The sequence below is a fragment of the Narcine bancroftii genome, chromosome 1 (assembly GCF_036971445.1).
Source record: "Narcine bancroftii isolate sNarBan1 chromosome 1, sNarBan1.hap1, whole genome shotgun sequence".
Classification (NCBI taxonomy): domain Eukaryota; kingdom Metazoa; phylum Chordata; class Chondrichthyes; order Torpediniformes; family Narcinidae; genus Narcine; species Narcine bancroftii.
The window spans coordinates 28,796,605-28,823,774 of record NC_091469.1 but is presented as its reverse complement, the minus strand read 5'-3'; the positions used below and the strand labels follow the sequence as shown (position 1 = coordinate 28,823,774).

At 41.0% G+C, this 27,170-nt stretch overlaps 1 protein-coding gene across 7 annotated transcripts in view; it reads left to right on the top strand.

Moving 5' to 3' along the window:
• The window catches only part of ptbp3 (polypyrimidine tract binding protein 3), a 112,301-nt gene that overhangs the window by 62,184 nt on the left and 22,947 nt on the right, over nucleotides 1-27,170 (top strand). For 6 of the 7 annotated variants that reach the window (XM_069923089.1, XM_069923081.1, XM_069923097.1 and 3 more), the window contains 4 exons: nucleotides 6,517-6,686; nucleotides 8,002-8,148; nucleotides 19,111-19,275; nucleotides 25,305-25,415. In XM_069923089.1, the coding sequence (XP_069779190.1) occupies nucleotides 6,517-6,686; nucleotides 8,002-8,148; nucleotides 19,111-19,275; nucleotides 25,305-25,415 (593 nt within the window). The remainder of the gene's footprint in view (nucleotides 1-6,516; nucleotides 6,687-8,001; nucleotides 8,149-19,110; nucleotides 19,276-25,304; nucleotides 25,416-27,170) is intronic. The other variant, XM_069923106.1, reaches the window with a different exon arrangement.

The window sequence follows — 27,170 nt, the reverse complement described above, 5'->3', positions numbered from 1 at the left end:
CTTTCTATAGTAAACAGATGAGAAGTACAGTATTTTACAAACCATTTACCCCCTGTGTGTTATATGCATGCGCACACTATATGAGACTCTGTTTACATGTTGAACGTGCACATTAGCAGCCATGGAAAAGATGTGTGTGCAATTTATAGCAATAGCAAACGTGGTCATTAATCGTGGCATTGAACGTGCACAATTAATAGCAACCGAGGGAAAGATGTGCTGGCAATTTATAGTGTGGAAATATTAGTGCGCAAAGGACTATAATAGCAGCATTGAATAGGGACAATTAATAGGAACTGTGGGAAAGACATGCTGACAATTTATAGCAAGTGTGGGAATATTATAGCGAGTATGAGAATATAGTGGCAATGAAAGAATGGCACAATTTATAGCAGCTGGGGAAAAGCAATTTATAGCGATCATGGGAATATCGAGCATGAGAATGTAATGGCAGCAATGAAAGAATGGGCTCAATTTAGAGCAGGTATGGGAAATTTTGATCTTGGGAATGTCTCTTTGTACTGAATGCCGTGGTATTCCTATAAACAAGACATGGTAGGGGGGACTGCACCTAAAATTCCCAGACCCATCACTGAAGGAGGAGATTAACCTATAAGTGCCTCTGATTTGAGACAACATTAGAAATAAAATCCTGCTTATCTCTGATGAAGCAGAGGCCTCTGAGGGAAATTGGGTGTTAATTGTGAGAGATTAACTGTGGCAGATGCCTGTCCTTTGTCTGGTGTCCCATTTAAATGCAAATATCTTTTGCAGGTCGGAATTTAGAATACTACACCCATGTGGTATATGTATGCATGTTAATGCCAATTCTCAAGTAGAAACTGAAAATAGAAAACCCTTGATTTAAGGTTTGAGATGAAATGGTATGTTCCTACCAATTAATGTTTTGAAAACATTCAGGATATAAATTCAAATTTTGCTTTTGCAATACTTGTCACTAAAGAGGGGAATTATCTTCATTAAGGATTAACTAATTATTAACCAATTATAGGGAAAGAATATTTGCATAGTAGTTAATTTGGGATCACATTTTCAAGATTGTTGTTACAAAGCTGGGAGTTCAGCAAGAGTTGCTTATGATGACTTGAAAGTGGGCTTTGGCAGTACAGGCCCACGATCCTTTATCTGGGCATCTACAATCTGGAAAGCTCCAAAATCCGGCAAGTGGGCACCAGTGGTTGTGGGACCGGCGGCCGGGAGAGACTGCCGGGCGGCGGAGGGACCGGCGGCCGGGAGAGACTGCCGGGTGGCGGAGGGACCGGCGGCCAGGCGGCGGAGGGACCGGTGGCCGGGGGACCATGCTTGTGGGAGCTGGCCGGGTGACTGGAAGGGGGTGAGGGTGTATACAGCAGCACAGTTTTGGTGGGCTTTCCAAAATCCGGAATACACTATCCCCCAAGGGTTCCGTCCGGATTGTGTACCTGTAGTAGAATCAAGTGCAGTCAGGACTGCTTTCTGCAGTATGATAATTAAATTGCTCTCGACGTCTGCATCAAGTGCTGTACTCAAATTCTACTACACTTATTTTGAAGCAACTCCACAGCTTGAAACGTGTTCAGCAAATTGCAGATTGCACTATATAAATACAGTAGATGTTTATCTGAGGTTTAAATGGTCCATAATTGTAGGGCATGGAGTTAAAATATATAATGTGCCCTCAATCCATGTGTCCCTTGGATACAAAATTAAGAATGTTGGTAGACCTCTATATCCTCTATATGTCCTATTGAACAGAGGAAGAACAAAGAAAAAGAAACACAAAAAAGCACCCCATTGTAAGTGTGTACAGTAAAATGTGTGGAAACACAATAATATCACAGTTTTTAAATTTTTAAGTTCTTTTGGCTAGCCAGTAGTGATCATAATCCTATATTGGCACCAGTGAGATACCTATAAGCTCTAAATAAGGCTGCCAGATTTTTAGGAAGATGACATCCCTTCCTTTGATTGTATGTGACATGCTCAAAGGAGTTCATAAATCAAGACATAAATGGGAGGTAGATTTAAATAAGCAAATAGATGAATGTAGATGGATTCATAGATGTAGATAAAAGTATTAAAAGTACAATAAATGTGAAATTGTTTGGTACAATATAATTTTATTCATCAGTTATATTTAACACCACAAAAGTTACATAATATGAATTATATTTATTCAGATTTCTGTTTTAGATGTGGAGAAGAAGTTGGTACTTTTTTGCATTCGACTTGGCAGTGTTGCACATTTAAACCTTTTTGGGCTTGATTTGGGTAATTTATTAGAATGAATAACTGGAGTAAGATTTCCATAGGAACCAATGTTATTTTTACTAGGAGATATTAGAGGAATTAAACCTAAATAAAAATTGAATATGTATCAAGTAAAATTGGTTCAAATTGCCTTGACAATAGCTAGAAAATATATGCTATAACTTGGAAGTCAGATATTGATATGGGTATGGATAGATGTCATGCAGAAGTTTGGAGTTGTATTCAACTTGAGAAAATTACTTAAAATTTAAGAGATAAATATCATACATTTTGTGAAATATGGAGCCCATATCTACAAACTGTTGATATTAATATATATGAAAGTGAAGTACTATTGTGGTTTTCTTGTCCCTCTTAGTTTGTTGGGGGGTGATTTATAGCAGATTTTTACTTTCTTTTGTATTTCTTGATTTTTTTAATAAAAATACACATGTACTTGGATTAAGTTTGAAATATTGTGATATGTTTTAAGTGGTTTTATAAAATATTTTTTTTTAAAAAATGGTATGTGACCTTTTCAAGTGGGATAACATGAGAAATAGGAGCAGTCCACCTGGCCTGTTGAGTCTGCTTCGCCATTCTATAAGATCATGGTTGATCTGATCATTGACTTAACTCCAACTACCTTCCTTTTCCACATATCCCTTTTTTCTTTTTTTTAATGTAAAACCATAACTGAACTTTAAATATGTTTAATGAAGTAGCCTCAACTGCTTTCATGGGTAGAGAATTCCACAGATTCACTACTCTTGGGGGGGGGGGGGGTTTTCCTCATCTCGGTCTTAAATCTACTCCCCTGAATCTTCAGGCTGTCCGCTAGTTGTGGACTCACATACCAGTGACAACAATTTTCCTGGCTCTTTCTTATCTATCCCTTTCATAATTTTATTTTTCTATAAAATCTGTCATTCTTCTTAATTAGAGTGAGTATAATCCCAGATGATTTAGTCTCTCCTCATCTGTCAACCCCCTCATCTCCAGGATCAATCTGGTGAACCTCCTCTGGACTGCTTCCAAGCCTAATATATCCTTCCTCAAGTATAGAGACCAGAACTGCACACAGTACTCCAGGTGTGGCCTCACCAGTACCTTGTATAGTTGCAGCATGACCTCCCTGCTCTTGAATTCAATGCCTCTTGCGATGAAGGCCAACATCCCATTTGCCACCTTAATAACCTGTTGTACGCACAACCCAACTTTTTGCAATATAGGCCTTCTGCACAATAGCATGCTGCAGTCTTTCACCATTTAATAAAATGCTCTTCTATTTTTCCTACCAAAGTAGATGACCTCGCATTTACTAATGTTGTACATCATCCGCCAGACTGTTACCAACTCACCTATCTTAACCATATCCTCCTGCAGCCTCTCCACATCCTCTGTAAATTTGCTTTTCCACTCAATTTAGCATCATCCACAAACTTGGCAACACTACACTGTCGCCTCTTCCAAATCATCAATGTAAATAGTGAACAGCTGCGGCTCAGCACTGACCCCTGTGGCCCCCCACTTACCACTGTCTGGTCTACCAATCAGAAAAACACCCATTTATCCCAACTCGCAGCCTCTGTCAGTTAGCCAATCTTCAATCCATGCCAATGTACTTCCCCGACTCAAGTCATCTGTATTTTACTGATAGATCTCTTGTTCAACTTATCAAATGCCTTCTGGAAATCCAAATATACAATATCAACCTGTTCCCTTCTATCTACCACACCCATTATATCCTCAAAAGAACTCCAGAAAGTTTGACAATCAAGACCTTCCCTTTCTGAATCCACATTGTGTCTGCCAGATGGAATCCTTCTGTTCTAAATGCTATTTCATCCTTAATGACAGCTTCAAACATTTCCCCGACTACAGACGTTAAGATAACTGGCCGATAGTTATCCAGCTTCTGCCTACATCCCATTTTAAAAAGTGGTGTGACATTTGCTGTCTTCCAATCTGCCAGGACCTGCCTATAATCCAGAGAATTTTGGTAAATGACTAGCAACACACCTGTCTATAACTCCTGCCATTTCCTTTGGTACCTTGGGATGCATCGCATCAGGACCAGGGGATTTGACCGCCTTCAGTCCCATTAGTTTGCTTGTCACTATCTCTCCAAATTATTTTATCGAGGCCCTCACCTCCCTCTGCATCCCTAACACCCCTCTTTAGCATGCTGGGCGTGCCTTTCACTGGCCATTTTCTTATTACTCAATATCAATTTCCCTTTCTCATCTTCCAAGGGACCTATGTTGACTTTAGCCACCTTCTTCGATTTTATATTTATATAAATTTTGTTTTGCCATGTTTTTATATTTTGTGCTACTTTACAGTCATAATCCTTCTTCCCTTTCCTTATTTCTTGTTTAGTTGTCCTTTGTTGTCAGTTTTTTTTGCAATACTTCAGGTCCCACTACTCTTGGCTACTTTGTACACTTGATCTTTTAATTTTATACTTTCCTTTATTTCCTTAGTTAACCAAGGCTGGCTTTTCCCTCTTGTCTGTTCTTATTTTTAACGGGAATATATTTTGTTGAACACTGAAAAATCTCTAAAAGTCTTCCACTGTTCCTCAACTGTTCTGCCAACTAGCTTGTGGTTCCAGTCAATTTCTCCCTCATCCTGTTTTATTCTCCCCTGTTCAAGCATAATACACGAGTTATTGATCTAACTATTGCATCCTCCATCTGTATGAGAAATTCAATGATAATACTATGATAGCTTTTTTCAAGAGGGTCCCTAACTACTAGATTGTTAATTTTCCCTTGTTGCTTCCTTAACATGCTGCTCACTAATGCATTCTATGAAGTCATCCTCCAGACTACCTGTATCAACTTTATTCTCCCCATAACAATTGCTGTTCTTGTATGCCCCAGCTATCTCTTAGTTAATTATTGTACTATTGTTATTTGGTGGGCGATAGACAACTCCCACCAGTGATTCTCCTCCTCACCCCCCCTCCCCCATGTTTACTGTTATTAATCTCTACCCAGATGGACTCAACATTCTGATCCTTGGATCTTGTATCATCTCTTACTATTGCCCTGATCTCATCCGTCATTAAGATGCTATCCACCTCCTTTACTTTCCTGTCTATCCTTTTGTATTACCTGATACCTGTGAATACTTGCCACTCATGTCCAACTTGCAACATGTTTCTGTGATGGCCACTAAATCATATGCCTGGCTACTGATTTAGCCTCAAGTTCACTAACCTTGTTTCTAATGCAATGGGTATTCAGATAAAGTGCACTTAAGCTTATTGTCCTTTTGACTTTTCTGCATTTGTTTCCTATCTTCAACTTGAGGATAGGACATTTGTAATTTTGAGACATTTGAGATGTCATAGTTGGCTGGAGTTATAAAATTCTCAGAATTAAAGGATATTTTTATTCAATTTGACGATTTTTCTTCTGGCGGCATGGTTGGCCCCACTGATCAACAGTGGTCAACACCACTGATCGGGACTAAGATTTGAATCCCGTGATGTCTGTAAGGAGTTGGTATGTTCTTCCCATGTCTGCATGGGTTTTCCCCAGGAGCTCTGGTTTCCTACCACCATTCAAAACATACCAGGGTTTGTAGGTTAATTGGGCTGCATGGGCTTGCAGGCTGAAATGACCTGTTTGCAGACTGAAATGACCTGTTATCGTGCTGCATGTCTTAAGAGGGAATAAAAAGAGTTGAAGAAGTATTATGGAGCTTTAATTAGAATATTTGACTAAACTTTTCTCCTCTTTCCCACCCTAATCCTTTTGCTAAACCTTCAGCCTCCTTTTCATATTGTGATGTAGCCTTGAAAGCAACCTGAATCTCTCTTAAATGTGATAACTTTTCATGTCGTAGCATCATTGTTTTATATTAATGTCAATAAACATCCTTGAAATTGGATGTGTTACCTGCTGTTGCTGTTATTTGGGCTTTGAGTCTACAATGGGTTGTAGGATTTCCTAGTCTGCCGGTGAAAAAGGTTTCTGTCCTGATTGAAGCAGGAATTTCTCTTGATCTAGTCATTTTAATAGTTAAAGCTGATGCTCACATTTTGAGTAGAACCAGTGTTTATGGACAGGAAAGATTAATTTAAAAACCAGGATGATTTTGAAGGCACTTTCTTGTATGTACACTGTATTTGTAAAATGTTTACTTCAGTTTGAGCCTGTTGCTATATTCCTATCAGAATTTGCTTCATAGAAGCATCTCAGAACAATAACTCAAAGGGGAAAAAACTGAATAACGATACTTTTCCCTCTTAAGCTAATGGAAACAACACAAAAAAATTTAAAGGAGACGGATCTCCCAACCCTCCCTCCCGTGTTCTCCATATTCGTAAGATTCCAAATGAGATTTCAGAAGCAGAGGTCCTTTCATTAGGTATACCATTTGGCAAAGTCACTAATCTATTGATGCTGAAAGGCAAAAATCAGGTATGTGAAAAAACATGTTACTTTTCTGAACTTGTACAATACGGTTTTGCAGGGTTTATCTTAATTTTAAGAAACCCTTTCATTTAAGTTTTTTACCTGTTTTTGATATTTTAATAATGTATCTTTTATTGTGACATTCTGCATTGATACTTAAATACTTGAAGCTTTTTCATGGTGCAATTTTCTGGGGCTTCTGGCTCTGAACTGAATGTTATGTTAATGATAAAATTAATGATCAATTTCCCTTTTGTTATAAGATTGTATGACCTAGGAACAAAAAAGCCATCAATTCTGTCACCCAAATCTTAAACACGTCATGCGAAAAGAATTGGTTCCAGCATTGAGCCCCGTGAAACACCACTGGTCACTGGCAGACAACCAGAAAAGGCCCCCTGTGTGTCCACTTTCTGCTTCCTGCCAATCTTCTTTCCATGCTGATATCTTTCCTGTAATCCTGTGGGATCACATCTAACCTCGTATGGCACTTTATCAAAGGCCTTCTCAAAATTCAAGCAAACCACATCCACTGACTTTCCTTTGTTGTTCCTGCTATCGCCTCAAAAAATTCCAAATCGGGTTGTCAACCAAGATTTCCCTTAAAAGGAACCATGCTGACTTCTGCCTCTTTTACTGTGTGCCTGCAAGTGCCCAAAAACATCATCCTTCATAGATTCTTTTTTTCACTCCCTTCTCAGAATGGAATGAATCCCTCCAGTATCTCTGGATTCTTGAAAGATCACTGCTGAAGCCTCTGCCATCTCCTCGGCTACCTCATTTAAAAACACTGGGGTATTGTCCTTCTGTTCCAGATGATTTACCCATCTTCAGATTTTTTAAACTTCTGCAGCACCTTCTGAGTAATGGTGTCTGCACCCTTTTCTGCCCCATGACTTTAACTTTCTTCCATTACTGAAAACTGATAGAAAATAAAGTTCATTCTGCATTATTTGTTCCCAATTACCATCTTCCCAGTGTTGTTTCCCCGAGGTCTTTGCCTTTCTTTTGCTCTTCATGTATCTGAAAAAACTTTTCGCATTCTCTTGTATTCTGGTCATTATCTGCCCAGTTGAATGATAACCTCTGGAATAACCCATTTTGGATTGGGTGGGGGGGGGGGCAAGAGGAGCCCAAGAATCTTTTTTAAAAAAAAAAGTTTATTTAAGACTGGGTATAAACATAGTCAAGAATTTCGTGTTTAGAAGTGACTGAAGCATGACGTTTACCTCTACATTATCAACTACTTCGATTTGTGCTTTTAATCATTTTGGAAGTTAATTTTTTTAACTTGTGTTTTTCACTCTCACTGCTGTTATAGGCTTTCATTGAAATGGCTTCAGAAGAAGCAGCCGTTACTATGGTGAACTATTACACTACAGTCACTCCACACCTTCGCAATCAACCCATATATATCCAGTATTCCAATCACCGAGAATTGAAGACTGATAACTTGCCCAACCAGGCTGTAAGTGTTTCTTAGTGTGTAAAATTTGGAGATTAAAATGAGAAAGTATTGTGAATATTTTTGATCTAGTTTTTGGAGAGGGAGGAAAATATTTTGTTTTCTGACCCTTCTGAAAAGGAACTTTTCTGATATGTAACTAAAAACTGGTTCTGTGGCATATTTAAAGACTGAGTACCCAGAGAATTCTTCACCCTGCACCCAGATACACTACATGGCATCATAAGCACGTGGCTATCTCACTTTTGAAGTCCGTAAATGATTATCTTGGTTTTTGCACAAGTTTTAAACACTTTCTTGAAACTTTTCATCTGAAAGTGCGCACCACTGTAGTGATTGCTTGGTTAAGTTGCACTTCTGATTCACCATGTTTTTTTTTCTTTTTCATTTAATGTAATAGGATAGGAATTTCATAATTTTGATGTTTATGGGGGAACCCAGAACTATTGACTATGAATAGAAGGAAGTGAAAAGGAACATTTTCTGGTTATGTTTAGAATGTGGAATTTGCTGACAAAGCCAAGCTGAAGAAAATAATGCTGGTGTGTCTCAGAGGAAACTAAGTAATTCTTTGGAAGGTGGGAGATGGAGGATGGAAGGAAAAGAATAAAGCTGAGATACGTTGAAGAGCAGGAGGATGCTTTTGACATTTGTTAGTTGACGAGGGTTAAAATGACCGTGAGGAGAGTTCTGTGGTGAAATGAGGATAAAAAATTTGTGTGGTGTTGCTTATCACTATTTTTGTGAAGTCGTGTACTTGATATTTAGTTAACAACTGATATGTTGGCATGAATTTAGAAAGTTTTAGAATCAGAAACAAATGGTTGGTAATTGAATTCTTGGAACATGAGCAGTGGCACAGAAAATAAAATTTGACAACTATAAAGAATATTTTGATCTTAAGAAAGTTATGAATGAAAGATTTAAAAAAAATTACTTGTTTGTTTCAAGCAAACTAGTTTGATTCACAAATTAATATAGGGCAGACTAATTAATATATAAAGTTCTGTTCTAAATCCCTTTGTGACTGGAATTATCTGTTATCTATAGAATGAGATTATTTCAAAACTAGTTAAAATCATTGTGGTTCATTTGTGTTTGAACCTCATCTATTTTCTTTGTTGCTGGGAAGCTTGATTTAACTGGCTTTTTTGGGGATGTGGGTGTGAGAGAATGAGAATTAAAGGAACTTGAATTTTAAAAAAATATTTCTGCACTTAAAAGCATTCCCTTCTGGCATAAGTATTTCAAATTATATAATGGATAACTGCATCAACTTTTGTACTGGTTACAAAGTTATAATTCATCAATGAAATATTTGCCCAGTCAAGATGAAATGCAAAGAAGTGTATTTTCCTTTTTGTTCACTCTATTGTTTGGGAGGAAGAGATTATAGCAGTGGCCTTGTGGGATATTAATATACACTCTTGGTGATGTTTATTTTCTATTTGAAATCTGGTATGTGTTCTGCATTTCGAAAGATGTGCCTTTTAATGCAACTTTCCCTGCATTTGGTAATGCATCTCAACTGAAGTTTCTTCATTGTAATGAAGAAGCAGAGAACAAAATAAAAACAAAAGAGAAGTGCTTAGGAAAATACTATTTCAGTCCTTCAAATTGACATCCATGATAATTTGGACAAGAAACTTCTGTTTGTGACAGTAAGGGACATTTGTGAAGTAGTTGAATCTGTATCTATGACAGTGCCAAGCTTGATTATATCCCCACCCAAGGCCTCCCGGTCCACGCCAAGGCATGCCAACTCCTCCAGATAAGCTCCAGATAGCCAAGGAAGAGTTCTCACATCTGCAGGAGCTGGGGATTATTCGATGCGCCGACAGTCCTTGGGCCTAACCTGTCCACCTGGTCCAGAAACCCTCCGGCGGCTAGCACCCCTGCGGAGATTATCGATGGGGTTAACGGCACGACAGTACCTGACCATTACCCGATTCCTTACATCCAGGACTTTACGGCCAACCTGCATGATGCGAGGGTATTCTCCAAGGTCGATCTGGTGTGCGGGTATCACCAAATCCTGGTACAACCTGAGGGCATGCCCAAAACGGCCACCACCACCCCCTTTGGCTTGTTCGAATTCCTTCACATCCCATTCGGGCTCAAGAACGCCACCCAGACCTTTCAGTGCCTTATGGACACAGTGAACAGGGATTTGAATTTCACATTCATTTACCTGGATTAATTACATCCTTGTCGCCAGCAGAGACTGGGCACAACACCAGTCTCACCTGTGCACCCTCTTCTCCCGCCTGGCTGACTTTGGCCTAATGATCAATGCGGCCAAGTGCCAGTTCGGGAAAGAGTGCATGCAGTTCCTGGGCCATACCCTCACGGCCGAAGGAGCCACGCCTGCCGCTACAATGGTCGCTGCCATCAGGGACTTCCCACACCCGGACAAACTCAAGAGGCTACAGGAGTTTGCGGGTATGGTCACTTTCTAAAACCGCTTCATTCCAGGCACTGCGCGCGTCATGCAGCCGCTCTTCGCCCTCATCGCAGCCTCAGACAAGACACTCGCCTGGAATCCCAGCAGGGGATTCGAAGCCACGAAAGATGCCCTCGCGAAGGCTACCCTGCTCGTCCACCCACGTACCGACCTGCAGATAGCGCTCGACATCGATGCCACAGCCGTCGGTGCCATCCTGGAGCAGCAGGTGAACGGACAGTGGAAACAACTGGCATTCTTTAGCCGACTTCTTCGCCCGCCAGAGCGTAAGTATAGCGCTTTCGATCGGGAGTTGCTGGGCATGTACCTGGCAGTGCATCATTTCTGCTATTTCTTGGAGGGGAGGCCTTTCACCATTTTTACCGACCACAAACCCCTCACTCAGGCGCTTGCTGTGGCAAAAGTTCCCTGGTCAGCCCGCCAACAGCGTCACCTCTCCTTCGTGTCAGAGTTCACCAACGACATTCGGCACAAGGTGGGGAAAGACAATGTGGTTGCCGACGCACTCTCTGACCGGCCGTTCACGCGCAGAAACCCGGCCTCTACTTCAACCAGCTAGCCCAGGACCAAAAGTCCGATGAGGAGACGCGGGCCTTCAGGACTACCATCGTGGGTCTGCGGTTCCAGGACCTCCCTACTCCTCACGGTGAGGGCACCGTCCTGTGTGATGTCTCCATGGGCACCCGCAACCAATGGTTCCCCAGCAGTGGCGCAGGCAAGTCTTCCACCGTATCCATGACCTTTCCTACCCTTCCATCAGGTCCACGGTTCATATGGTGGCCAAACTTTTCATCTGACGCGGGCTTCGGAAGCAGATTGCGGACTGGGCCAGAACCTGCACCCATTATCGGCTTTCTAAAGTACACAGGCACCCCAGAGCGTCCGTACAAGATTTCGAACACGTCCAGGAACGGTTCAGCCACATACATGTAGATATCGTCGGACCCATACCTGTTTCCCGAGGTGACTGTTACCTCTTCACAGTGGTAGAACCCACCACTCGTTGGTCCAAGGCGATCCCGATGCCAGATGCCTCCACAGACTCCTGCTCCCGAGTGCCTTTGAACGGTTGGGTTGCCTGGTTCTGCGTCCTGAACCACCTAACCAGTGATCGAGGTGCCCAGTTCACCTCTGGGCACAGCTTGCCAACAGTCTGGGGATTGAGCTACATCACACCACAGCCTATCACCCACAGGTCAATGGGCTAGTCAAGCAATTGCACCGCCACCTTAAGTCAGCACTTATGGCCTGCCTCACCGGCCCCAACTGGGTGGACAAGCTTCCTTGGGTGCTCCTGGGCATCCACTCGACACCCAAAGAAGACATCCTACAGGCCTCATCAGCCGAGCTGGTCTACGGTGCACCGTTAGCCCTAACTGGTGAGTTCGTCAAAGCACTTCACAACCCCCAGCAGTCACCGCACAGTCTACTTTCCCACCTCCGGGCCCAGTTGGACTCCTTCTCACCCCCACTGCCGCCCAGACACTGCACACGGGCATCTTACATCCCCAGTGATCTGTACTTCGCAGAGTACGTTTTTATCAGGTGGGGCCCGTCCACAGCATCTCTCCAAAGACCATACGAAGGGCCGTACAAAGTCCTCTAGTGTTCAGGATCCACTTTCACACTGGACATCGGTGGTAAGAGGGAACTGTTTACAGTGGACAGGTTAAAGCCAGCCCATCTTGACCCCACCGAACCAGTAGTTGTGGCCCAACCCAAGAAGCAAGGCTGCTCGGCAAAAAAGGACATTGGCGCCGGTTCTGGGGGGGGGGGGGGGGTCTATGTGGTGGTACACTATTAGGCAGGTCAACCGGCCCAGCCTATCACGCATGTGGCGGAACAGTCGGCCAAAACGGCGCCATCGGGGGTATCCTCCCAACCTCAGCACCGGCTTCAGAAGCCCGCACTTGGGGACCCATGTGATATCCCGGTGACGTCGGGGCCGCCCAGCGCGGTTCTCAGCCAGGTCCAGGCTGGGAGTATAAGACCAGCCAGGCAGCCTGCAATATATCAGTTTTTGCTCACTGAACTCAACCCGTCTGGTTGTGCGATCCTTCAGTTAGCAGTGTAGCCGCCGCTACAACAAACTCATTTAAATTTAAGAGATTGACTGCTAGTGTACAGCTCTTCACAGCCATCTGAGAGGTTTGGACTGAGGTATTAATTTACATTTCAACAGATTTTTCCATTCACCATCCAACAGATCAGGCAAGCATTTCTTGGGTTCCTTCATCCAAGTTGCATATAAATTAAAAATGGGGGCTCTACCACTGAATGGGTAGTAGTGAAATAATTTGATCAAAACATTACAATTAAATAAAATGCTGTTAGACAAGGGGCAATGAATTGTAATGTCACAATGATCAGTGCTGGTTAAGCTTATTCACTTACTTTTTAAACTACAGTATAACTCCAATTATCTGAAATCAGATTCTCAAAAATCCTCAGTTATCTGAAACCTTTTCGGAGTCAAACTGACTGGACACCTCTGGCTCCCGGTGCTGGCAGCAGCGGTCCTCGGGCTCCCGGGCAGGAGCAGGGCCACTATGGGGATGTGTCAGTGATAGCAGTGGCCAGCATTGTTTTGGTGGAATTAAACGTTATGTAAATATTTAAATACCCTGACCTTTTGAAAATGACCAATTCTCTTCAGGGGGAAAAAAAGTTTATTCAAAATGGGCCCAGTCCCAACCATTTTGGATAATTGGAGTTGTACTGCATTTTGATAGAAAATACCACTATTCAAATGTCAGGAGACATTGATTAGTCATGGATCAGGCCACAACTGTGAAGCATAAATGTTAATTTTGGAAAGCAATGTTCATTTCCCAGTGAATAACTTTAAACTTAATTTGTGGGGCGGTGGGTGGTGGTTGGAGTGCTGGAGTGGTTGGTGCAACAGTAAAATGGTGTCTTGGCATTTCTGCTCCATACCATGTAATGATAAGATGATGCCTTGAACTAATGTGGTCCTTCTGTTTAACGTGCTCCTAAATTGCTGAAATTTTGTTGGGTCAGGTGTTCCCAGATTTGGACCCAGCTGAGACTGAAAGATCAGTGATACTTTGAAGTCTTTAGACTGGCCAGACTTGGAGGAAAGCCTCCTGTGCACATACAACCCTTGTATGGCAGTGGAAATTGTGGATGTGAGAGATGGCAGGTGAAATTCAATGACTTGTCAAGCATAACTTGTATGGTGATTATTAATGATAATACGTACCCAAACAGCTATTTTGATCTTAAAAAAAAGTCTATAATATGCATTAGAGATAAGAAATACAAAAAAAAACATGATATTCACAGTTTAATCTACTTGTACTTGCCTACATTATGCTCCACATCCATTCTTTCTTGCTGATGTCTTGGAGCAATGCTATTACAGCACCAGTGTTCTTGGTTTGAATCTGATGTTGTCTATAAGGAGTTTGTACGTTCTCGTGACTCTGGATTTCCTCCAGGTGGTTCAGTTTCTTCCCAAATTCCAAAGACATCGGGTGTGAGGTTAATTGGTCACTAAGGGCAATTGCGTGGTGTGGGGTCATGGGCCGGAAGGGCCTGTTACCGTGCTGAATCTCTAAATGCAAAAAAACATGTTGTGGATAACCGCTCACTGCTGCAGAACATACAGGACCATTTCTCTGGGTTCAGTTGCTCACTAAATATTTATTTAGATTACACTTTCTAAATTTGCAATTAGACAAAAATATTTAAAATATGATTGACTGAAATATATCCCACATTCAAACTGTGAATCTTGGTCTATCTAAAAACTAAGTGCTAGGATCTGAAAATAATTTTTAAGTTTGTATTGTAACGAATAACTTTGTGGCTCATACAACAATGTGAAGAATATTGATATAATTATTCTAATTCCAATCCCTTTTATGTCTGAGGCAAATAATCATAATGATGGTCCTATTGGCAACTTTTTAACTGTAAATTATGGAAAGAAATGGCATCATCCTCTCCCAAAGCGTTTGAGAACTGTGGTTTAATTTTGACGTTGAGCAGAAGATTCAACCAACTAGCAAAAGGCTAGTTTCTAGGCACCTATCAACCTTTTTGATATTTACTGTTGGAATGAACTAAATACACATGTATATAATTAATTAATGGAATGGTTACGAGGAAAAGCTGCAAAAGTCACCTAAAAAGTCCATTTGAAAGTTCAGGAGTAAAGGTTAAGGAGTGGATAGCAAGTAAGATTATCAAAGGATATAGACCAGTTGAAATTCTGACAGATAGCAGCTGATCATTCTAGGAGGTCAAGTGCAAGAAGGTGTATAATAAATGGTTTGGATTTGTAGATTATCTTGGGTTATATTTCCATAGTTCCCTTGGGATATGGGGAGAAGGCAGGTAGGTGGATTTAGGTCATTAATTAGATCAGCCATGATCTTATTGAATGGCGGAGCAGGCTTGATGGGCCATTTTTGGCCTACTCCTGTTCCTACTTCCTATGTTGCAATGTATGAACTTTTAAGCCACATTTGGAGTAATAAGTGCTGTTCTGACCTTCATAAAGAGAATGTGAAGGTTTTGGAGAGGCTTCTCAGTATGTTAATAAGTTCCTAAATCTGATGTTTTCAACCCAGGGACTAACTGTATACTGACTATGTGCAGGCAGATAGGTTTAGTTCAAAGACTGGCACCCTGTCAGTGCAGATGGAGTTGGCTGTAAGGCTTGTTCCTTGCTGTTCTGTTGTATTTAATTGCCCATGTCAGATTGCGAGACTTGCATTTGTGGATTGTTTGAGGCACAGTGTATGCATGCCTTCAGGAGTGAGCCAGGTTTGTGCAAGCAATGAAAAAGGGCAGGCAAATGTGGTGTTGAAAAGATGCATGGAAAAGGCCAGCATGAGTTTAAAATTAATGAAGGAAAATTGTAAAATTGACATGTATATCAGTAAATGGTCAAATGTGGAAAGATTATTAATATTTTAACTAACCACTTGTCTTGGATTTTCAAATCAGTAGTAGTAGACAGACTTTGTGACTTAAATATTTTGTAATACAGATGGATATGGATGTTGGGAATAGTTTGAGGAAGGAGTTTAGAGCTTGTGCAGGGGACTAGCATAGAAGCAGTCTGCATACCTTCTGTTTTGTCACTTCACCACACTGAAACTTTGAAGTCTGCTTTGTTTAAAAATTGCAGCTCACTCATCACCCTTGTCCAAAAGTTTATTATGTCTTCTCTTCCTCTGAAGATCCTTTATCTTTTTTGATTTTGCTTTCAGCCTTGGACATTTTACAGAATAATCCGTTCTACTGTTGTGTAGAGTCTTTCCTTGTTGGTGACTTTTTAAAAAGCTTTTCGTTAATTGTACAGTCTGCATTCCATATTTGAATAACCTATGCATCTATTTTCTCCACAGATGCCTGATATGGTGAGTCTGCTTTCATTTCAGATTTATCATCTACTTCATTTTGTCCCATGGTCCCCTTTCATCCAGTAACATTTTTGTTTGTGGAAGATATCAAAAGGGAATGTGCATGACTTAACAGATCATCTTGATCCACTTTACATGGAAATCTCAAATTTTGGAATGGCTCAGCATTCCACACAATACATTTTTAAAAGAACTTTTTGGAACTGGAAATTATTTCCTCTGCTATTAGGATTTTTTTCTTGGCTTTGAAATACCAATTGCTCTCTCTGGTATCTTCTCAAATGTCCATTTTATAGCCTGCTTTATCTAGTCAGCTGAAATCATTGCTTTCACTGAAACCTGAGTTTTTCCACATTAAATAAGACTACATGGTTGGCGGAGCAGTTAGCACAATGCCTTTACAGTGCCAACTATCAGGAGTTGGGTTCAAATCCTGTCCTGTCCTGTCCTGTCTTGTCTGTCAGGAGTTTGTACATTCTCCCCATGTCTGCATGGGTTTTCCCTAGGGACTTCAGTTTCCTCCCACTGTTGAAGCATGCCAGGGGTGGAGGTTAATTGGATGCAAATTGGGCGGCATGGACTCGTGGGCTGAAATTACCTGTTACTGAGCTTTATGTCTAAATTTAAGACCTTGGCGGTGCATGATTGTGTTAAATCTCGGGACCCTATTGCTTGTGTTTATTTTAAATAAAATATTTTATATTCTGCAACTAACACTGGAGCTTTTTTCTGTATCCACATTCTTACTAAATTTCTATAATAAATCTTGATCTTCAGCCAGTGACCGTCCAAGATGCAGGTCTTTCCAGTAAATGCCTGAATCCATCTGCCTGTGGAACAGAGTTGTCCTTGTAGTAGATTGCACATGCACTTAAGACATACATGAAGTAACTGACTACTTTCTAACATCATGTCTGCAGTAATGTTAGGAGATATTCTCAAAGACCAAGCTTTCCTTCATGATTGGTAGCTAGTGATAAATTGTGTTGCATTGAGCATGAAGACAAATTGGAAGGATTATCTTGGCTAAAAACATGGGATAAGGAGAAAAGTTGTGGCTTTGATAGAATTTGGTGAAGAATGGCAAAGCTGTCCAATTCGTGCTCCATTCAAACACCTGGTAATGCAATTGATCTTTATCAAATTTGCATTTTGTGATGGAATTGTGTGAATTGCTTTCAATAACAACCATTAAAATATTAGCATGTTCAAATGTTTCATAGTACAGGAAGTACTGACAGTGTACAATGCATCTTCAAACATGGTATTAGAATTTGAGTGTCCCATTATTTATTATATCGCATTTTGTTTAAACAGGTATGCCTAGACAACATTAACATGTTGCGCAAAATAAAGGCGGTTCAATCAAGTCTTAGAAAACTCAAACTTTGGAAATTGTCTGCACTATCAAGAGGTCCTGGACAAATGTATCAGAATGGCATTGAATTTTATCTTTAGGAAGATGAGGGTTGTGGAGACAGGTCTGACTGACATTATATTTTCCAAATTGTGTGCAGAATCACTGAATTTTGTTTCTGCATATGGCATACACATTGTTTTTCTGGCAATAATTTAGGCTATACAGGTCGAATGCCCCTTCTCTGAAATGCACGGGAGCAGGTGGTTCAGATTTTGGATTATTTAGGAATAATGTGTTTAGGGTAACTAAGCAGCACAACATTAGCAGAATACCTGTATCAGCATTTTAACAACAAACAATGGCAGGCTTTCAGTCTCCCTACATGCTGTTTTGATCAAAAGGTTACAGAACACTGTACAGGTACACAATCCTTTATCTGGACATCTAAAATCCGGAAAGCTCCAAAATCCGGCAAGTGGGGAGAGAGACCGGCAGCGCGAGTTGGGAGGGCTTAAATCTGGCTTTCCAAAATCCGAAATTTGGAACACACTGTCCCCCAAGAGTTCCGGATAAAGGGTTGTGTACCTGTATTTTATTTTTTCTTTGCAATAATGTTGCTGGTCATGTTACACTCATGAAAATAATGTTTTGTACTTACCAAAAAAAATTAATTGATCTCTGCTTACAAAAGAGGATTAATGCAGCACCAAATACTTGAAAATCTGATGGATGGCTTTTTTAAAATGTTGGTCCAGAGTAATCTCCGTGAGTAATGCACGTTGGTGTGGCAGTGACTATGGTTGGCTACAAATTGGGACCAACAGAGCGACGGAGCCCCACATGGCCAAGTGAGGTCAGGTGTGGAATTTCCCCATCATGATGTTGCTCAAATGGTTTTGTATTTTGAAGCATTTGAATTTTTGGTTAAGGGGAACTACCTGTAATGGTAGCATGCTGCTAGAAACTTTGAGGTATAGCTGTCTTCCTCTGTTTCTAATCTCCCTTCATTGATAACAAAAATTAAACAATTTTCCTGTATACATCACGTTCTTTTGTTCTGATGTCTTTTGGTGTATTTATGAAGATTTGTACTTTGGGCTAAGTTGTTGGTTTTAAATTGCACTAACTGTACAGATTGCACTGTGCTCAAAGATGATATCCTAAGAATTAATGCAGAATGGTTCCTTGACAAATTACAATTCTATTACTTGGTGTTGATTTTTTTTCCAACAGGTAGACAACTAACTACAGGAATTTGAGATTAGTTAGTTGAATAATCCAGATGAAGCTAGTGTTATCTCTTTCAGAGTTCTTCAAGTAAAATTTGTGCATGGGATTTGAATTATAGTTCAGTAGTTTTATTTTTCCCTGCCCATATCCAGATCTGGAATTTTTCCAAATCTGCTGTTTTCCTACCTATTTTAGCAACTCGAACCAATTCCTGATCAAGTCTTGGTTTCTGATTGTGTCTGAACATTCCTGTGTAACGCTGGTGTGTTGAAAGGATTTTGATCAAGGTGATATGGAAATATATAAAATGAGAATGTTTGAAGGCAAACTTTCAATTTTGAATTTTTGCTGTTTCTCATTTTGTATTTTAAAAAAAATTACTGTCACTTTACTGTAGAATCCTAATCTAGAAATGAAAATGAGTTGTCCCTAATTCCAAATGATGAAAAAAAGTTTTAATTATTCATGTAATTTTTGTGAAAGAAATGACCCTTTCTAATTTTTTCTTTTCACAGCGCACCCAAGCTGCTTTGCAGGCTTTAAATGCTGTGCACACAAGTAATATGTCAATGACAGGTAGCACAGTTAATGAAGGGGCGCTGCTTGCTGGCCAAAGTTCTGTCTTGCGCATCATTGTGGAGAACCTCTTTTATCCTGTTACTCTGGACGTCTTGCATCAGGTAAGGATTGACTGCTATATTTACCAGAAAATGAGCTGCAAAAGTAAATCTGCAACAAAGCAACATCCTTATTAGCATAAAAACACCTCATTAACAAAGCCAGTTAGTTTCACAAACCAGTCACCAGTCAAAACACCTTTTTAAGTGTTGTAAGAATGATGGTGGACAATTAAACAAAGTCTATCCCTAATCTGGGAAAGAGAATGGGTAGAGAGTGACTTTAGTCTTGTAGACAACTATCAGATTTTTTGTTTTGACAGAGTAACTTCGGAAATTGAACAACTTCAACTTCTGTTTAAAACTGGTCAACTTATTTTCCAAATTGCTGTTTTAATATCCTTGCGACTAGCTTGTATAAAATTAACCTGTGAATCAATAATAAATAGATATAAATTTGCTATAAATGTCCACAGTTAGAGTAACTACTGTGCTTCTGTGTGAAGTTGAGTCTACAAGAATAATTTCCTGGTCCATGATGTTCAAGTTGTAGCTGGAGCGTTCATCCGAGATTGGATGTGCATTAATTGTTCAATTTCATTTTTTTAAAAATTAGATTTGAAACTGTTCAACTGCCCTGTGCAAATTTTGGAAGCATTTTGTCAATGGGTAGTTTTATTCAAACATGTGCATCCAGGGTGAGATGCAAATTGGTCTGAGTGGTCCACACACGACATGAAGAAGATATCAACCAAAGTTTGTAATACTACTTGGGATAGTGACATTGTGTCTCTTTGGTGCACATAGAATAGAGCTGGCTACAATGTTAAACGTGATGCTCCCCATTGTGTTGGCACAGGAGGAAAGCCAATCTGGGTGATGCACTGGTGACAGAGAACTAATGCACCATACAGGTCCTTCGGCCCTCTGTTGTGCAACCTATGCATTCCTTTTTTAAAAAGCGTACAAAACCCTCCCTACTCTGTAACCCTCTTTTTCTTCCATCCACCTGCCCATCCCGAGTCTCTTGAATGCCCCTAATATTTCAGTTTCCACCACCATCCCTGGTGAGGCATTCTAAACACCCTCAATTCTTTGCATTTAATTATTTTTAAAAAAAAACCTTGTCCCTTGTGTCTCCCCAAAACTTGCCTCCCTTCACTTTGGACAACACATGTCCTCTGGTGTTTGCTATTCCTGCCGTGGGAAACAGGCTCCAGCTGTCCACCCTATCTATGCCTCTCACAATCTTGCAAAACGCTCCAATGAAAAAGTCCCAGCTCTGCTAACCTTGCCTCATTATACTTGTTTTGCAATCCAAGTCTTCTTTGGCTTGGCTTCGCGGACGAAGATTTATGGAGGGGGTAAAAAGTCCACGTCAGCTGCAGGCTCGTTTGTGGCTGACCAGTCCGATGCGGGACAGGCAGACACGATTGCAGCGGTTGCAAGGGAAAATTGGTTGGTTGGGGTTGGGTGTTGGGTTTTTCCTCCTTTGCCTTTTGTCAGTGAGGTGGGCTCTGCGGTCTTCTTCAAAGGAGGCTGCTGCCCGCCAAACTGTGAGGCGCCAAGATGCACGGTTTGAGGCGTTATCAGCCCACTGGCGGTGGTCAATGTGGCAGGCACCAAGAGATTTCTTTAGGCAGTCCTTGTACCTTTTCTTTGGTGCACCTCTGTCACGGTGGCCAGTGGAGAGCTCGCCATATAATACGATCTTGGGAAGGCGATGGTCCTCCATTCTGGAGACGTGACCCATCCAGCGCAGCTGGATCTTCAGCAGCGTGGACTCGATGCTGTCGACCTCTGCCATCTCGAGTACCTCGACGTTAGGGGTGTGAGCACTCCAATGGATGTTGAGGATGGAGCGGAGACAACGCTGGTGGAAGCGTTCTAGGAGCCGTAGGTGGTGCCGGTAGAGGACCCATGATTCGGAGCCGAACAGGAGTGTGGGTATGACAACGGCTCTGTATACGCTTATCTTTGTGAGGTTTTTCAGTTGGTTGTTTTTCCAGACTCTTTTGTGTAGTCTTCCAAAGGCGCTATTTGCCTTGGCGAGTCTGTTGTCTATCTCATTGTCGATCCTTGCATCTGATGAAATGGTGCAGCCGAGATAGGTAAACTGGTTGACCGTTTTGAGTTTTGTGTGCCCGATGGAGATGTGGGGGGGCTGGTAGTCATGGTGGGGAGCTGGCTGATGGAGGACCTCAGTTTTCTTCAGGCTGACTTCCAGGCCAAACATTTTGGCAATCCAAGTAACATCCTGGTAAATCTCCTCTGCACCCTCGCCATAGCTTCCAAGTCCTTCCTGTAATGAAGTGACCAGAACTCGCCAGAGATTTGTAGAGTTGCAACATAACCCCTCTACTCTAGAACATTTCCCCTTTTGATGAAACCCAGCATCCCATGGGCCTTCTTATCTATCCTATGATTCTGTCCAGCGACCTTGAGGGATGTATGGATTTGGACCCTGAGGTCCCTCTATTTATCCACATTTGTAAGTAACCAACCATTAACCCTGTACTCAGCCTTCAGGTTTGTTCTTCCAAAGTGCATCACCTACACTTAATCCGGACTGAACTCCATCTGCCACTTTTGAGCTCAACTCTGCATTCTCTCTCTATCCTCTTGTAATCTTCAACAACCTTCAGCTCCATCCACAACACCTCCAACCTTTGTATCATCTGCAAACTTAATGACCCATCCTTCCACCTCTTCATCCAGGTAATTTTTAAAAATTGCAAAGAGCAGGGATCCAAGAACAGATCCTTGCAGTACTCCACTAATCACTGACCTACAGGAAAAATACTTCCCTTCTGCTACTACTCTCTGCTTTTTACCTGCAAGCCAATTTTTTTATCCACACAGCCAAGATTCCATCGATCTCATGACCTGAATGAGTCTCTCATGGGCGATCTTGTCAAATGCCTTACTAAAATCCATCTTGACTACATCTACTGCTTTACTCTCATCAATTTTTTTTTGTTACCTTCTCAGAAAACTCATTTAGGCACATGATGCATGCCCTTCACTTCACACAGCCATACTGACTATCCTTGAGTAGGCTGTACTACTCCAAATTCTCATAGATCCAATCCCTCAGAATCCTCTCTAATATTTTGCATACCACTGATGTAAGACTTGTGGGACTATAATTCCCAGAATTTTCTGTATTTCCTTTTTTAAACAAGGGGACTATATTTGCCATTCCCAATCCACTGGCTCTTCTCCTGTGTCCAAGAGGACTCAAAGATCACAGCTACTGCCCCAGCTATCTCTTCCCTTTCTTCCCACAGCAGCCTGGGGCATATCGTGTCTGGCCCTGGGGACTTATCAATCTTAATGTTTTTAATAAGATCCAACACTTCCTCTTCCTTAATCTTAACATTATCCAGAATATAAGCCAATTCTATTTTGACCCCATCCTGATCAAGGTCCTTTTCTCTTACGAATACTGAAACGAAGTATTCATTTAGGACCTCCCCAACCTCCTCTGCCGACAGGCACATGTTGCCACCTTTATCCTTTAGCCGCCCCACCATCATTCTCATCATCTTTCTGTTCTTCACATACACAGAAAATGCCTTAGGGTCAAGGCCTTCTCATTCCCCCTATAAGCTCTCCTGTCCTTAAAAGCTCCTTTCTGGCCACCATATACTTCTCATGAGCCCTTTCTGTTTCCTTCTTCCTCTTGACTATCTGCCTCACCTGCTTCATCAACCACAGTTCCCTTTTCCAACCATCTTTTCCCTGTTCCAGTGAGACAAAACCTAACATTTTAATGGTCCTTAAACATCCTCAACATTAGTTGTGTGCTTTCACCCTTGAACATATGTTTCCAATTTACTCTCATTAGTTCCTACCTCATTGCATCATAATCAGCCCTTCCCCAATAAAACATTTTGTCTGCTTTTATCCTTATCCAAAGCTATGCTAAAGCTCAGAGATGTCGTCACTCATCAAAATGCTCACCCGTCTAAAGGCCCACCACCTGACCAGGTTCAATACCCAGAATTAGATCCAGTATTGTTGGCTGGTCCACATACTGTGTTAGGGATCCTTCTTGAATACTTGTGACAAATTTAGCCCCTTCTATCTCTTTTGCATTCAGAAAGAGCCACACAGTTTTAGGGAAGTTGAAATCACCCATAATTACAGCCCTGTATTTCCTGTGCCATTCCAAAATCTGTCTGCAAATAGTCCTAAGGGCTATATGGGGACCTTTGGACTACTCATAGTTCAGTGATTACTTGTTTCCTATTTCTGACTTCCACCTACCCCCTCTGTAAATACCCCTCTGCAGTATCCTCCTTTTCCATCACTGTGATACTAACCCTGACCAGTAACATTACTTCCCACACACCCATCCCAGTCCACACTGACCCCCCATCCTATTCCTTTTAAAACACCTAAACCCCGGTACCTGCAGCAGGCAATCCTGTCCTTCCTCCAGCCAAGTCTCTGTAACGGCCGCAACATCATAGTTCCATATACTGAGCCATGCTCCAACTTCATCCCCTTTATTCTTAATATTCCTAGCATTGAAATGGACACATTTCAAAACTCTTAACTATTTTGTCCTCTACTTGTCCTTCCTCAAACTCAGAACACATAGCATCTTGTATTTGACCTTCTGCCCTATTCTCTAGACTCGTATTCTGGTTCCTATCCTCCTGCCAAACTAGTTTAAACCTTCCCCAAAAGCGCTAGCAAACCTGGCTGCCAGGATATTGGTCCCTCCAAGCAGTATCCATAGCGGTATACTTAATGTTGAGGGGAACGGCCATAGGGGTGCAAAGCACTATCTGTTTATTCCGCTTCCTAACGGTCGCCCAGTTACCTGCCTCCTGACTTTTAGGGGTAACTGTCTCCCTGAAGCTTCTGTCCATCATTGCTTCTGCCTCCTGAATGATCTGGAGTTCATCCAGTTCCCTAAGTCTGTCTCCCAGGGGGTGCAGCTGGATGCACCTCTTGTAGGTGGTCAATTGTGCAGTCCCAGATCCCCCACATCCTGCAATCGGAGTATTCCACTGCCCACGTTGATGTTTCCAGGATCTTTTCCTAATTTAAATACAAACATCTTATCTGGCTTTGGCTCACTGGAATCAAGCTCATCCTCAGCCTCTGCTCACCAAATCCTCCAAGACCCCCTCCTACACTGGTCCACTCACACTGGCTGCTGTGCTTGAGCTACCCCTTATATTTGTCGCTGTCTTTATCTTTATTACCCCTACCACCAATCACTTTTTCGTTTAACTCTTAACTTGCCCTCTTCCCCCTTTTAAACTGGTTCCTGACACTTTTCCTGATTCCCTCGCTCCTCCTCTTTCACCATCGGTCCCAAGATGACAATGGCCTGAGACACCCCTCCACTCCCTTTTTGACTGCACTCACCTCCAGGTGGTTCCCAAAGCTCACAACTCTCCCAAATCCCTCACTCCTCCTCTTACTGCAGTGGTCCCAAAATTCCCTGTTGCATCATTGAAATGATATCTATGGCTGCTCTATGATGTGCAGATTGGATGGGGCAAGAGGACTTGGGCTATGCATGAAACCAATAATACCCTTTTTTAAAAATAAATGTTGGAAACACTCAACAGGTCTGAGTTACCAGTGGACAGCCAATCAGAATTGGCACTTCAAATTATTGCTCAATATCTGTTTAACAAGCAGATTTTTATTTTGTCCATCTGACCCAATATTTATTGTGATTTGAAAAATATCTTTTCACCTTGAGCCCAATTAACCAGTTCATCCATGGGGTTTAGTCTTTGTCACATCCTTTGCATGTCTTTATTTTCAAGTCTTTTGTCTGTGATATTTGACATTGCACTGATTTACTGTAGCTATAAAATTAAGATGGGAATTGTTGATAAATATATGGTCAGCATCTAGGTGATTGACTGCCTAACATGTTTAGTATGCAAATTTTATTTATTGAAGTATAATATTCTTGTATGGCTTCAAAGGCTACCAATATGTGTGCTAATTTTGTAATTGAGATTTGATTTTTTACTTCATTTCAATCACATAAAGTAAATTTGAATTTTTGTGGGTATGTTTATGACTTTCTGATTCTCTTTTTTAACTATGTATAGATATTTACAAAGTATGGAACCGTGCTGAAAATTATCACTTTCACAAAGAACAATCAGTTCCAGGCACTCCTTCAGTATGCTGATCCAATGCATGCACAACATGCTAAGCTGGTTAGTGTTGGAAAGTGGAGGAAATCCATTTGTCTGTTGCCTCTTTAGACAATTGGTGGAATGTGAGGTTGAGCTGTTGTTTATTCAACATTCTGGTGAAAAGAACTTGAGAAATTTACTGAACATCATTTAAAAACAGTTTGAGTGGTACAGAAAATCTGTTTCATGTAAGATACAAGAAGCTGTAATAAGGTGTTTTCCTTCTCATGTCTATTCTGCTATTAAATAAAATTGACTTTTTGCCCCACAACCTTTGATTTTCCTTTACCCAAAAGTTCTGCATTCTATTTTAAATGTATTTTGATGTCTTGCCTCTGTTACCAAGGGTAAAGAATTCCAAAGATTAATTTCCTTTAGAGTGAAGAAATCCACCTTAAGGTATAAATGCTCATCCTCTATTTTGAAACTGACTTCATTTCTAGCCATTGCTGCGAGGGGAAGCAAACCTTTATTCTATTATCCTCTGAGCCCTAGAGCAACTTTATAAGTTTCTGTAATGTCTCTCTTATTGTTGTAAATACACACAAGTTGGATTTTCCTTGGGACAATTCCACTAACTAAGATACAAAGAATGAATCAATTAAGCCTTCTATTTCAAGCCATTCCCCTTTTTGGAGAGAGTATGCATATTCCCTAAGGCATGGTTAGTGTAAAGGATGATTAACGCAGCCCTAAGGATGGATAATGCGGCACTATTAAAGTGCCAGCAATCCGCGTTTGAATCTGGTGCCGCTGTCTGTAATGAGTTTATAATTTTTCCCATTTATTCCCACCTTTCAAAACGTGCAGGAGGTTGTAGGTTAATTGGGTGTGTTTGGGCGGCATGAGCTTGTGGGCTAGAAGGGCCTGTTACCATACCGTACGTCTCAATTTAAATTTAAAAAAAAATCTAGACTACTATATTCAAAGTGTGGTCTTGCATGAGCCCTAAATAATTGCAAGGTGTCTTGACTGTTGTGCTCATATCCTCCTATAACAAAAGGCTAACATTCACCATCTCAATTGCTGTACCTGCACTAAGGTTCAAGAACATTGTCAGCTTGAAGTACATGCAATCACACACACACACACACACACACACATACACACGACTTACCATCTAACTCAAATGAACTCTGAACTTGGAGTCATCTGTAAACTTTAATATACTACTTTCTCCTTTCATCAACATCCAAGAATTGTAGAATGTAAATGTCTCTGCTTTGCTTAACAATCCTTGCAGTATACCCAGTTACAATCTCCCAATCCAAAACAACCTATTCCTCTTTGTTTAGCGTTCTACTGACCTTTATTCAAATCTGTCTACATCAGTAAACTAACCCCAATTCCATACTCAAATTTTAATTAACTTTTGCACTCTTGTCAGAGGCCTAATGAAAATATCCCCAGATAAATTTTGCTAACGTCAACCGCAAAATAATTAAAACTGGTTATATTGAACACGACTTTCATAATTTTGTGTTGCCGTGACCCAGGATCTATTCGTGCATTTCCTTACTCAAGTTTCCCTCTTTTTATTTGAAGATACTAATTGCTGTACCCAGAATTGCATGTGCTTATTTTGCTGGAAGTCATGATGTTCATGCAATCCATTGTATAACATCCCTTAGAAATAAAATAAATTACCTGGAATAATTATATATTTGGGATTTAAAATTGTTCAGTTGCTAATAAAATTGCATATTGAAAGATATGTGTACAAAAGTTGCAATTACTGTTAATGGCTATGAACATGTACACAATGTGTAAATTTAT